Source organism: Rhinopithecus roxellana, chromosome 4 (genome assembly GCF_007565055.1).
Source record: "Rhinopithecus roxellana isolate Shanxi Qingling chromosome 4, ASM756505v1, whole genome shotgun sequence".
In the NCBI taxonomy this organism is placed as follows: Eukaryota; Metazoa; Chordata; class Mammalia; order Primates; family Cercopithecidae; genus Rhinopithecus; species Rhinopithecus roxellana.
The window spans coordinates 12,494,005-12,507,469 of NC_044552.1; the positions used below are offsets into that span (position 1 = coordinate 12,494,005).

The following is a 13,465-nucleotide window of genomic DNA, read 5'->3' on the forward strand; positions in this document are numbered from 1 at the left end:
TTTTCCCCTTAGGAATTGGTAAGCAATCTGTAGATTATACCTTGAGGCCATAAGAATACCCTGTTCCCCAACTACTTTATACAGTCATTCACTGACTCTGTTGCTCCATTAGGAGTTATAAATGATTCTGTAATAGTATCATGCCTTCTGTGTTCCTTAACTGGCGTTCTTTCCCCACCTCCATTTCACTGTTTTCTTCACTGTGGGAATCAAGGTGTTTTTAAAGTTATTGATTTAAGGGTTTTTTTAAATTAAATATAATATACTCCTTTAACATCGTAATTCTTGTTGATGCTCAAATTGTCCGAAATGTGGCCAGTGGAAGCCACATTAAGCCATCTGTGTCTTTGACGTGTCCCTGTTAGTCCTTGAATGCTTTCTTGCTTTGATAACACAGCTTAACTTTGTACATTTCCCACCCAAGACCTGGAATTAGCCCTTGTAGTTTCCCCAAATGGTTTTAACTCCCAGAATCTAACCAATTTTATATTACTTTTTAAAATTTTTTCAAGTCCGAGTGTCAAACCTCGGTTTCCTTTTGCACTTTGTTTACCCCTGTGAAGGAACTGTGGAGGAATTTTATGGTGAACAATTATTTCTAAAGGTAAACAGCACAGTTCTCACTTTAAAAAAATGGTCATAACACTATAAATAGGCAGCACCATAAAATACAGAAGTGTCTAGAAGCTGGTAAGAGAGGGGAGTATGAAGTTAATGTATTCATACTCTGCCTATGATATCCTTATCTTTTTTTTTTTTTTTTTTTTTTTGAGATGGAGTCTGGCTCTGTCACCCAGGCTGGAATGCAGTGGCACACTCTCAGCTCACTGCAACCTCCACTTCCCGGGTTCAAGCAATTCTTCTGCCACAGCCTCCTGAGTAGCTGGGACTACAGGAACATGCCACCAGGCCCAGCTAATTTTTGTATTTTTAGTAGAGACGGGGTTTCATCATATTGGCCAGGCTGGTCTTGAACTCCTGACCTTGTGATCCGCCCGCCTCAGCCTCCCAAAATGCTGGGATTACAGACCTGAGCCACTGCGCCCAGCCCGGTATCCTTACTTTTTATTTGCATTTCCATAGTTAACCGGTTGGTCTGGAAAAATGTGAGACTTCCTGATGTGACATGACTCCTGATAAAAAGTTCTAGTGTGTATTTCCCTGTTTGTATATGTGAACCAAATTAAAACTTAGCCCACGTCAAACATATCCTCTCTTCAGGATACAGCCCCATGTCATCTCAGAGCTTCATGACAACTTTAGCAGAAGCCTGGAGGGAGTAGGAAAGATTTGTCAGTTGACTCTACTCTCTAGTTACTGTTTCAGCCCGAGGAACTGCTCTACACTGATGCTGCTGACCTGTTTTGATTATCACTTTCCTGGAGTGGTGTCCAGACTCCTGGCCTCTGTTATGGATTGGATTGGGTCCCTCAAAAATGCATATGTTTAAGTACTAACCCATAGTGTGACTATATAAGGAGATAGGGCCCTAAGAGGTAATTAAGGTTAAATGAGGTCATAGAGGAGGGGGGTACTCTAATCAGATAAGACTGATAGCCACCCATGAGCCACGTCTCACTAGAAACCAACCCTGCCTGCACCTTGATCTTGTACTTTTAGCTTCCAGAACTGTGAGAAAATATAATTCCGTTTAAGCCACTCAGTCTGTGCCATCTTGTTATGGCAGGGTGAGGTGACTAATATGGTCTCCCAGCTCTAGCATAAGGGATTTCCTTCATTTTTCCCAATACAACATTTACCACATTTTTCTTCTTCCTTTTGGATTATGGGGGCTATTTTTGCACCATGTATTTCTAACACAGACTCCATGGCTTCTGGCACAATGCATGTCGCACGAACTCAGTATTTAATGCATAAAATTAGTTTCAACTCCTGCAAATTGGGAAAGGGAGTAAGAGGAAGAAGAGGTGAGATAAGGAAGAGTGCTGTGGAGGAAAAATGGCCCATGCAATGAGAATGGAGGTGACTTTCACTCTAAGTACCAAAAGCCCCCAATAATTTATCTAATCTTAATGATCTTTTTTGTTCTATACAATTAGCATGTTTTCCTATTTCCTATCTGTACTATAAAATTTGTATTAATATATACTGCTGACATTTGAAAGTTGTCCCACTGATTGCTTTATCTGTTTCTGTCCCTACCCACATTGCAAATACTTTGTTGTCAGGGGGCTTGTAAATTCTACTCAGGCCAGGCGCGGTGCTCATGCCTGTAATCCCAGCACTCTGGGAGGCCGAGGTGGGTGAATTACGAGGTCAGGAGATCGAGATCATCCTGGCTAACAGGGTGAGACCCTGTCTCTACTAAAAATATAAAAAATTAGCCAGGCATGGTAGCGGGTGCCTGTAGTCCCAGCTACTTGGGAGACTGAGGCAGAATGGCGTGAACCTGGGAGGCAGAGCTTGAGTGAGCTGAGATAGGGCCACTGCACTGCAGCCTGGGCGACAGAGCAAGACTCAAAAAAAAAAGTAAATTCTACTCAATCTTCATAGTAACTAAGCCAATACTAGACATGGTAGTGTTCAGTGAAGTCATGTTAATCTAATGACAAATGTGTGAATTTCAGTAGTTTCTCTTTGATCCAAAGGAACAGGCTTCTATTTTCTTGTCTTTCAACAGAGAGCCAAGAACTCTTCAAAAATCATTTTCATGGGTTCCAGGACAAGTCTCTCCTCTTACGGGACAAACTGAAACACTATCTATTTTGAGGATACCCAAAAAGCATCTTAGCAACTTCATGTTTTTTCAATGCTATGATGGTGACTTTTGCCAATGCTACTTGGTACTCAATGTCCAGAATAAACTAGAACACGGTATTGACCTCCAGACTGGCCTCTTTACACAGGCCTTCTTTCCAAGGACTCCATTGGGTACATGACAGGCATCTGAGAAGTACTGAAAGGACTAACTTCAAAAGACCATCTTCTAATAAAAATTCAGAACCAAATAGTTTTTTTAATGGTATTTCTTCACAGGTATTTAATAAATGTTTTTAGACCTATGATAAAAAATATGCTCCTAAATGTTTACCTATGCTTATAAACATATTAAATTAAAACACAAAAACTTCAAAAGTCTAAAAGTTTATTGCCAGAATAGCAAACTTCATAAAGACACCTTTTTAAAGTACATCGAAAATGACAAGCAAAATAAACAGAAAACTTTGACCAAAGAAAAGCAAAGATTGCTGCTGTCATGCACATACAGTCAAATTAACACCAAACCAAATAAGTACGTCAAAGACTATATCGGTTATACAATCCACACTCTAAAACTAAGGAGACTCATTCCAAAATGCTTGGTTTGGGGTTGGGGATTTGAGAGGGGAGCTGGTGCTGGGAGGGTAATTTTCTCCTAATACAGAATATGGAAATATTTAGATGAGAAGCAGAATGACTAAAATATCAGTGATCCATTTTTTTCTCCAAACATAGAAAACTGTATTATAGGCTTCCAAAATTGAAGAATGGATCAAAAATCCAAACACAGAAGAAACAAATCCTAGGTTCAATTTGTGTTACAACTGATTGGCACTTCAGACGCACCGCATCCAAGTGTACTACTTAAGATGAGCTAAGAAGATAAAAGCCAGAACAGCCTTTACTATTTGATTTCAATCATAGCTATATTTTCTGTAAGCATAGAACGTCCTATCACTCTACTGCAAGCACTGGGATTTTCTTTTTTATTATTTAATAAATTGGCAATTCATATAAATGAAGCCAAGGTATAGCAACCACTCCCAACTGACTACTAGTGCCCAATAGAACTACTGCTAAATGAGTAGGAGTAAGAGTAGGAAGAATTCCCTGTGGCGTCAAAGCTTCCTCTCCGAGACCCACTGCGGGACCCGGAGCGAGATCCAGAGCGAGATCCAGAGCGGGAGCCGGAGCGGGAGCCCGGAGCCGAAGACATGTTGTAAGGGCTGGGTAAGCCCTTGGACGACACGGAGGCGGCTTCCAGAAGGCGCAGCCCAGTGATATCTTCTACCATGGAGCGATTTATGGCATCCTTATAGGATATTTTTAATTTGGTTTTGGGGCATGTCAGGATTTTGGCATAGCTGCTGGTGTCTTGCAGCCTCTGTGCCGCGCGGCCATCAATGAACCCCTTCCGGATGGCTTCTTCTGTGCTTATCCTCCCATGCACTTCCGGGTCAACAAGCCCTCCCGTGAGGTACTGGAACTCCAGGAAGCGCTGGCCAGCCTCATACGGGAGCCATTTTTCTTTCACTGCCTCTGCCGCCGACATCTTCTTCTTTCCCTTCACACCCTCGAAGCCTATGAAGGCTTTCTGAGCAGGCTTCAGCCTGGTGGCCATGTCTTGGTCAATCACACCCTGGGAGACTGCATCCTGAAGTGACAGCTTCTGGCCCGTGGTTGGGTGGATGATGCCGCCTGTGCAGGCCTGAGCCTCCAGAAGCCTCTGACCGGTGATGCTGTCTACGATGCCCCGCTCTATACCTTCTGTAATGGAGATTTTCTCTAGGTTTTCTGTGTCAAAGATGGCTGCAATGGGGCTCGATTCTTCCAGGGTGTCGGAAAAAGAGCTGCTCCTTATGGTTAAATTCCTGACGCTGGATATGGTGGAAATCTTACTTACTGATTCATGTCGGGTGCTGCTAAAAACATCATCGCTGACACCACTGCCCATGCTGCTGCCGGTGCCAACACCATTTTTCAAGGAGATCATGTCAGCAAATTGAGTGAGGCTGAGGCTGCCCGATCGGTACTGATCAAAGAACTTCCTGTCAACAAGGCCCTTGTCAATAGCATCTTGAATATCATACTGACTGCCTGTCTTTCTGTCTACCAGGACCACCCTGGTGGAGCCATCTGATCCCGTGATGGTTATTTCTTCCCATTCACATTCCTGCTCACACAGTTCTTTGAAGGTTTCATAATCAATTAGGCCCTTCTTGTAGGCCTCCTGAACAGACATTTCTTTATTGGTTTCTGGGTCAACTATGACCACTCTACGCTTCCTGAGGGTATTCTTTTGTGATGTCTGCACCTGTTTCTTCTTTTCTTTCAGAGGCAGAAGACAGAGCCCTGTATCCTCATCCTTAATGCATCTTTCTTTTAGTTGCAGATAGGTAAGATTTTCTTCAGTGTTGGGGTCAAAAAATCCTTTGGTATCATCACTTGGATCTGAGAGAATCTCACTGAGTTCCTCATTGAAATAGCCCCTCTTATACGCTATGTCAACTGGTAAACGATGGCTCTCCTTTGGGTCAATGATCCCCCCGGTTGCGATCTGTGCTTCTAATAAGCGAATACCATGGCCCTTTTCTATGAGTTCCTTATTCATGGCTTGGAACAAAGAGATGATGTTTCCTGTTTCAGGATCATTATACCCAGTGACAGCTCGTTCCGCAGACAGGAGCTTCTCTTTGAACTCAATGCCCACCAGACCTCTCTTGTAGGCTTCCTCCACCGGTAACCTCAAGTTGCTAACAGGATCCACTATAAAGCCAGTAGCTGCTTGGGCTTCCAGTAACTCCAGAGCAGTACCAGGTCGGACTAAGCCAATTTTCATGGCCTCATAAATGCCAAGCTTCTGTTTTGTGGTCTCATTGTATATGCCTGCTATGCAGCTTGAACCCTGGAGGAAGTCCTTAATTCTCTCACCAACTTCATCATAAGAAATCTGACCAGACTCCAGTTCATTGACAGTGGATGGTCTCAATATACCAGAATCTACTAGCTCAGTAACGGTCACAGGTTGTCTGATTCCTTGAAAGGACATGCTTCTCTTCTGTACTGAAAGCAAGAGCAGACCAGTATGTGGTTCGATTCTACACCGTTCCTTCAGCTGCACATAACTGACCTTCTTTTTGGTGATTGGATCCACAAAGTTTTTCTGACTATCTCGGGGATCATTCAGGGATCGATACAAATCTCTATCAATCAGCCCCCGGGCCAAGGCAACATCTTTTGGCAAAAAGACACTGTTCACAGGGTCTACTACACCCCCTGAAGCAATCTGGGCTTCCAGCAGGCGCATTCCAGTTTCTCTATCAATCAAATTTTTCTTGATGGCTTCTGAAACAGATACTGTCTTGCCTGAAAATGGATCGTCAAAACCAGTGATAGCTTTCTCTGCTGTATATATCTGCTGGCGGTCATCGAAGTCAATGAGGTCCCGAGCTATGGCACTGTCAACAGTCAGCTTCTCATTCCGATGGGGATCAATTATACCACCTGTAGCTGCCTGGGCCTCCAGAAGCATGACTGTGGATTCTGGACTGATTAATTTCTTTCTCTTGGCCTCTACCAAAGAGTACTTTTCCTTAGGAGAAGCAGATGCTCCAGCGATAGATCCTGCACCCCGAAGGAATGGCTGGATTTCAGAAGCAACTTCTTCCACTGACTTCTTCCCCTTCAGTAGTTTGTCCAAGGTTGTTTTGTCGATGAGCTGACACTCATAGAGCTGCATTGCTGTCACCTTCTTCCTCAGCCCATCAAACACCAGCTTGGAGGTGTCAACGGTCCACTCACACTCAGTCTGGGTCTCCCGATGGGACCCATATGGGCGCTGTCTGAGTTTATCGATCTCCCTCTGATATCGGGAGCGTTCTGTTTCTAACTGTGACTGTGTCTCCCTGGTAGAATCCTCCAGCTTACGCCTGCACCTCTCTTCAATTCTCTTGATCTCTGCTTGGAGTCTTTCGATCTCACTCCTAAGACTGTTCTTCTCTCTCTCACTCTTTTCTCTTTCTGATTCTATCTTCCTAATAGCCTCCTCCTTGCGGGAATATTGAGTCTTCCACTGATTCAGGTCATTCTGAATTTGCTGTTTCTCACACTCCAGGCGCTGTTTCACTCTGGTTTCTGCCTCTAGAGTTGCTTTAGCACGATTCAGCTCATCCTCCAGCCTCTGCAGCCTTGCCTTGTCTTGCTCCAGGACTTTGATTTTCACCAGAAGGCTCTCTCTTTCCTGCACCACCTGAGTGCACTGATTCTTTGATTCCTGAATCCTATTAGATGCCTAGAATTGAAAAAGAAATGGGGAAAAAATAATGTTTTGAATCATATCTTATTACTATCACAACTTCTATTCTTGTATCTATCTTTTAAAAAAAAAAAAAAAGCCTCGCTTATTTTTTCTTTCTACATTTTCCCTGGGTACACTGTAAGCTTGCTATTTTACAAATTTGAGGGAAAAATTCTGCAGATATATGTTGCCACTTCGATAAATGGCTTCATAGTTACTATTTTTTTCTATAGAAGGAACTGTAAGTTGTAGACCTGTCTTACTCTTAACAATAATTATGCTTTGAAAAATGTGGGGAGTTTTGTTCCAGGTTATCATACCTGCTATACCTACATCTCACCTGTTACAGCTAGACGAACATACTTAATGAAGCAATACAAATATATGAAGGTATCTATTATAGATAAATATATAAATATATATTATATAATTTTATAATTTTATATATAATATATAATACATATATATACACACACACGCATACACACACCAACCCAGCCATACACAATATTTGTCTGTAGAAGTTAAATGTATCAGAAGTTAAAGAAGTTATTTTTAAATTAAGGGTTAGGAGAAGAAAAGCCAAACAAAAGGAAACACACTAGGGCCATGATCAAAAGCAAACACCAAATAATCCATGCAAAAAAATCATCTAAGCAGGCAAAAGAAAAAGTGTTTTAAAAATTGCATAGGGGAACACTTTAGTATGACTTCTATTTAAGAAAATTTTCATTACAAATGTATGCCATAGCTCACTAAATAAGAGCTAACTTCTAAGAAGCAGAATGGAACATTTGGAGGAAGTTATACATGTATTAGTGTTCTTAAAAGCAGGGCCAAACACAGGCTACCCAGAGATCAGCATTTGATGCAATGAAAGAACAGCAGCAGGGCACACAGCATTGAAATTATTTTAAAGCAGTTATCTGGATTATGACAGGAAGTAGTAGAGCAATAAAAAGAAAAATTAGATTTTCTATAAGCATCTATTTAAGCAGCAAGAGCACAGTTCAGATTAGATAATAATGTGATGAATAATTTGAGAAACAGTGAAGCTGTGATCAAATATTTGTGAATACCTCTAAAGCCTGCTTTTGGAATTTCTCAATTTCCTGTCTCAAATTTTCCCTCTCTCTCTGTAAATCATTAATCAGCCCCTGCAGTTCCAGGGTCCGGTTGTTGCTGATCTGCAGCTGGTTCCTTAGTTCCGAGATGGTTGCATTTTTATCACTGTCCGCTTCGCTTCGTCCCCTCCTCAGGTCATCGTACTCCAGCCTCAGGTTCCGCAGTTCTTCTTCCAACATCAAGTGCTCCTTGGTCAGGTTCTCTGTGAGAGACTGCAGCCTCTCAATTTCTATTTTGCTTTCATTTAAGCTTCTGCTTTTATCTTCTATTGCCTTCTGGAAATGCTCATTCCTCAAGTGAGCTTGTTTGACACTTTCCTGTTCCTGGAGTAACTGCCGCCTCAGCGCCTCGACCTCACAGGAGAGCCTCCTCAGCTCTTCCTGGGTCCTCTGCTTTTCCCTCAGGTGGCCATCCAGCACGTCCCTCTGCTGCCGGAGGTCATCCTCGCTCCTCTTCTTAACAATGGACGCCTGCTCCAGCTGCTGGGTTAGGTTGGTGATTTTGATGGCTTGCTCCTTCAGCGACCTCCTCATGCCTTCCAGCTCTTCCTCCAGCTTCTTCCTCTTGCAGGAGTCTTCTGACGCCGTCCTCTTCAGCCGATTCAGCTCCTCTTCCACCTTCTGCTTCTGCAACTGCAGGTCTTTCAGAGAGCTCTGGAACCGCGTGATATCCTGGTCCTTCACAGTCTTCTCCTGGGAAACCCTTTCATAGTCGATTCTCAGGCGTGTCAGTTCTTGCTCCTGAACCTTCAGTTTGTTTATTGACTCCGTCACACTACTGTTTGCTTTCTGCAGGTCATACTGGACCCTTTGTAATCTCGCGTTTTCATCTTCCAGGCACTTCCGCTCATTTGTTTCTTTGTCAATCAGTTGTTTTAACCTTTCTATCTCCTTGTTTTTATCCTGGATGGTTTTGGCAGCATCATCAAGAGATTGCTTATATCTTACGCTCTCCTCTGTTCGCATCTGAGTGACTTGTCTCAGCTCAACCTCCAGCTGCTGTTTCCTCTGAGACACCTCAGAGCCAGTGGCCTTTTGCTGTTGGACATCTTCTTCCACCCTCCTGAGATTCTCTGTGGTCTGGGTTAGAGTGTTCTTCAGCCTCTTTATTTCTTCCGATAAGCTCCTGTTTTCTCGGGTGAGAGTGTCTATCTGAGCCCGGTAGCCACTGGTATCCTCTTCCTTCTGCATGGTGAGCTGGTGGATGGTGGTCTTGGTGATGTTGATCTCGGTCTCGAACTGATTTTTTAAGCTAATGATCTCCTCATCGTAATTGTTTCTTACCTTACTCAGTTCATTTTCATATTCCCAGCGGCGCTTGGCCTCCTCCTGAAACTCAGCTTTGAGTCTCTCGATCTCCTTATTTTTGTCCTGAATGGTCTTGGCAGCCTCCTCCAGGGACTGCTTGTGCCGGGCATTGTCCTCAGAGCGCTGCTGCATGATCTGCTTCAGCTCTATCTCCAGATGCTGCTTCTTCTGCATTATCTCAGAGCCACAGGCCTTTTGCTGAAGGGCATTTTCTTCAGCTCGCCTTCGCTGCTCAGTGGCCTGCAAGATGCTGTCATTGAGCCTGACAATTTCATCCTTCAGATCTCGATTTTCCCTTGAGAGTCTATCAAGCTGGTTTCTAAGATTTTTGGAATCATCTTCTTTTTGCATGGATATCTCCTTGATGGTAGTCTTCGTAATGTTAATCTCTGTTTCATACTTGTTCCTTAAATTACTCATCTCCTCATTATAGTGGTTTCTTACCTTTGCCAGCTCATTTTCATATTCTCTCTTCCGGGCGCCTTCGTCCTGCAGAAGAACCCTCAACCTTTCAATCTCGTACTCCTTCTCCTTGATGGCTTTCTCAGACTCTAACTTCTGCCAACCCAGGTTCTCCTTTTCACATTGCCTTGCTTTCTGCAGTTGGTCATAGTCATTCTTCTGTTGGTCAAATCTGTCTTCCACAGATTTTCTTCTTCTCTTTTCATCTTCAATCTCATAAGTCAGTCGGGTGATCTTCTCATTGAGTTCTTTTATTTGGCCGTAGCACTTGTCTAGATTTTGCTTAGCCGACTTCCCATCCAGCTCAGCCTGTCTCTTCAGCTCCTCCAGGCTCGCAAGCTTCGTTTTGAACTGGGAACACTCTGCCTGGTATTTCTGCAGGTTCTGATCCAGGAATTTGTTCTTATTACAGTTTTCCGAGTTGGCATCTCGGGCCAGTCTGAGCTCCTCTTCCAGAACTTCGATCTTGGTATTTTTCAGCTGTGGAAGTGAAATCGGAAATTATGTCAAAAGAAAAACACCTCACATTCCAAGAAAGAAGCAGTACTTTTCCCCTCCCAGACCAGTGTGCATTCTCATTTCTCTTTACACACACGGACACACATGTAAAGAGTGACTAGGCAAAAATTCAAGAAATCTGGATTCTCATCATAATTCTTCCACCAGCTGCTCATATAATCTCAGCAAATGATATATTACCTTTGAGTCTGAGCTACCTCATCTGTAAAATGAGGTAATTTCTTTCAAGATCAAAAGCTTATGATTTCATAAATTATGTTCCCTTTATTTCCAGTTTACATTAAAGTAAGTTTACATATAAACTCAATTTAAGTATCATAAATGAGGAATAAAGGGAACAATCACTCAATATAAAACATTTAAATATATCTAGTCCAAGATGTTATCCTTAACACAAAGAAATAAAGCAAATTCTGTGACCAAACATTAAATAAAATGACTTGTTTGGCAAAGTTGTTGCAGTATTATGAATATTACTTAAGTTCATTTAAAGCAGTGTATTGGAGCATGGAAGTAACCCCAGACTTATGAACAAGCAGTATTATATTAAACCTTTAGAGGAAATACAGTTTTACCAGGATGTGGCCAAAGCCACGTTATAATATGGAAGTAATAACCAGGTTCTATTTTCTTTGTTGATGCTCCAGGGAAAGATAGTAGTAAAGTACCTTCAGATCTTCCAGACTCTTCAGCATCTCACTTAAGAACCTGTAATAGTCTCCAGATCTTGTAAGTAGTTCAATGTACCGAGCATGAACATCTGCAGCCTTGGAGAAAAGGAAGGAAAGAAAGAAAAAGATATTGCATTAAAAAAAAAGTCCTATGTAATTTGACCAATTTTGTTTTCTAAAATAGTGAGATTAAGAAGAGTGAATTCTCTTTTTTAGTGTGTTCATTCCAAAATCAGCAAAAGAAAGTACAGCAAAACAAAGAGCCAAAAATGCATCCCATTCTCCTCTCTCCAGGCTGTTTCCCCTAAACCATCTGACAGGCAATAGTCTCTGACGTGTTTGAGAAGAGGCTTTTAGAAATTTCTATATTTTCCACTTTTTAGAAGTCTCTCTCATCAAACCCACAAATTTAAGCCCAATTTCTACAAAGACTCTAAATAACAGATTCCTGATCATTTCTGAAAATGTGTCATACATCAGTGACTCACACCGGAGGGTGCATAACCTGCTATTAAACCTCTTAAAGTGGATATCCTATAACGGGATGAAATCAGCGATGGTAAGGAAGACAGGCAGGAGACCAGGAAAAGGGAAGAAGAAGGAGGGGCAGGTTTTAAGAGATACGTGATGACATATATACCTCTTGCAGAATCACCCCAGAAGGTGACTGTATCATGGTCCTCTTGATAGGTATGTTCAGCAGAGTTTCCAGTCCGGAGGTATATGAGGCCAGCTGCAGCTCATAATCCTGCAGCATAATGAAGTTTAAGAAAAGTGTTCTTCATGGACTTAAAAAGCATCACTAACAGCTACAGTTCCAAAGTTTTAAATCACTGGACTGCATGTCTAATTGCCAACCCCAAAGACAATGAGCCACTAGTGGCCAAGCAGCTAATACTACGTTACAAAACCGGCCAGGAGCGGTGGCTCACACCTGTAATCCCAGCACTTTGGGAGGCCGAGGTGGGCAGATCCCCTGAGATCGGGAGTTCAAGACCAGCCTGACCAACACGGAGAAACCCCGTCTCTATTAAAAATACAAAATTAGCTGGGCATGGTGGTGCGTGCCTGTAATCCCAATTACTCAGGAAGCTGAGGCAGGAGAATCACTTGAACCCAGGAGGCAGAAGTTGCGGTCAGTCAAGATCACACCACTGCACTCCAGCCTGGGCAATAAGAGCGAAACTCCATCAAAACAAACAAACAAAAAACCATTACTAAACCAAGCAGTATATCTTTGTATGCTAAATGGAGAATGTAGCACCTACCAGTCGAAGAATAGAAACCAGCCATTCAAATGGATACCACCAATGTGGAATGAATTCAAGCTAATAGATTTTTAATTTTTATGGTTTGTTCAGAAAAGAATATATACAGACCATAATTACTATCCTCAAGAAGTGTATACTCTTTACAACAAATCAGCAAGTCAGGCAGTTAATAATAATCTTGGTGAAACACCAGCATTCTTTATGAAACCAACATACCTTAATTGAATTTGCACAAAGTTCAGCAATTTTTTGTACTTCCTCTGATTTGTCTCGTTTGCCAGATATTTCATTGTGCAAGTTCTATACAAAAAGTAAAATATTTACCAGTGTTAATGCATACAAGTATTTTTAAATAAATGTGATTTCACTCTTTTACCACTGTTATGTGTACCTTTTTTTTCAGCTTATTACTACATATAGTTGTCTCATATTCTTATAGTTAGAGCTTAGGAGATGAGCATTTTTTCCATTCCAAAAAGAGAAGCAAGCTCTTTAACTTACTATCTGTAAGAGGTTATTTTCTAGTCAGCCTGTTTTCTGGGCCTGTCCCCTCAATTTATAACGATAATTTATGATAACATGAAGAGAACAATATTACATTATGTCTATGTTCACAATTGCATTTCCTTATAAACATCTCAGTTGCTTTTCCTCTGGGCATTCTTTAAGCCTTCACAAAATGGATTCATAATATCAAATATTCATCATTTCAAACCTAGGCTCTGATGCAAAAGCCAGAGGAGAACATGAATTACACCCAATTAATCTCAGAACAGCTATGGAACAAAAAGTTGGCTTATACCTTCTGCTCATTCAAAAACCGCATGACTGTGTTGGAATCTCCAAATTTCATGGATTCTAAGGAATCCTGACGGCGTTTAGCATCATAGAGCCACTTGCAGAAAGCCTGATAGTTATCACGATAATTCCTCAATTGTTTGATTTGTTTCTCCAGGTCCCATAATCTGGGGAGAAATAGATACAATAAAATCATCTTATTAGTTCCTAAAATATGTAACAGAGAGTCACCCAGAAATTCACTTGGTATAGACCCAAGAAAACTGATCATATTCCCACACAAAAACTTATACA

The 13,465-nt window shown here is 41.8% G+C and overlaps 1 protein-coding gene across 3 annotated transcripts in view; it reads right to left on the reverse strand.

Moving 5' to 3' along the window:
- Nucleotides 1–3,089: 3,089 nt before the first annotated feature.
- DSP (desmoplakin) overlaps nucleotides 3,090–13,465 on the reverse strand; it is a 46,816-nt gene continuing 36,440 nt past the window's right edge. Inside the window, exons 19-24 of one of the 3 annotated variants that reach the window (XM_030928797.1) lie at nucleotides 13,176–13,338; nucleotides 12,590–12,673; nucleotides 11,743–11,850; nucleotides 11,100–11,198; nucleotides 9,895–10,392; nucleotides 3,090–7,012 (exon numbers count right to left, since the gene is read on the reverse strand). In XM_030928797.1, the coding sequence (XP_030784657.1) occupies nucleotides 3,776–7,012; nucleotides 9,895–10,392; nucleotides 11,100–11,198; nucleotides 11,743–11,850; nucleotides 12,590–12,673; nucleotides 13,176–13,338 (4,189 nt within the window). In that variant the 3' untranslated portion in view covers nucleotides 3,090–3,775. Of the gene's footprint in view, nucleotides 7,013–8,097; nucleotides 10,393–11,099; nucleotides 11,199–11,742; nucleotides 11,851–12,589; nucleotides 12,674–13,175; nucleotides 13,339–13,465 lie in introns of all 3 variants that reach the window. The other 2 variants (XM_030928796.1, XM_030928795.1) reach the window with 2 other exon arrangements.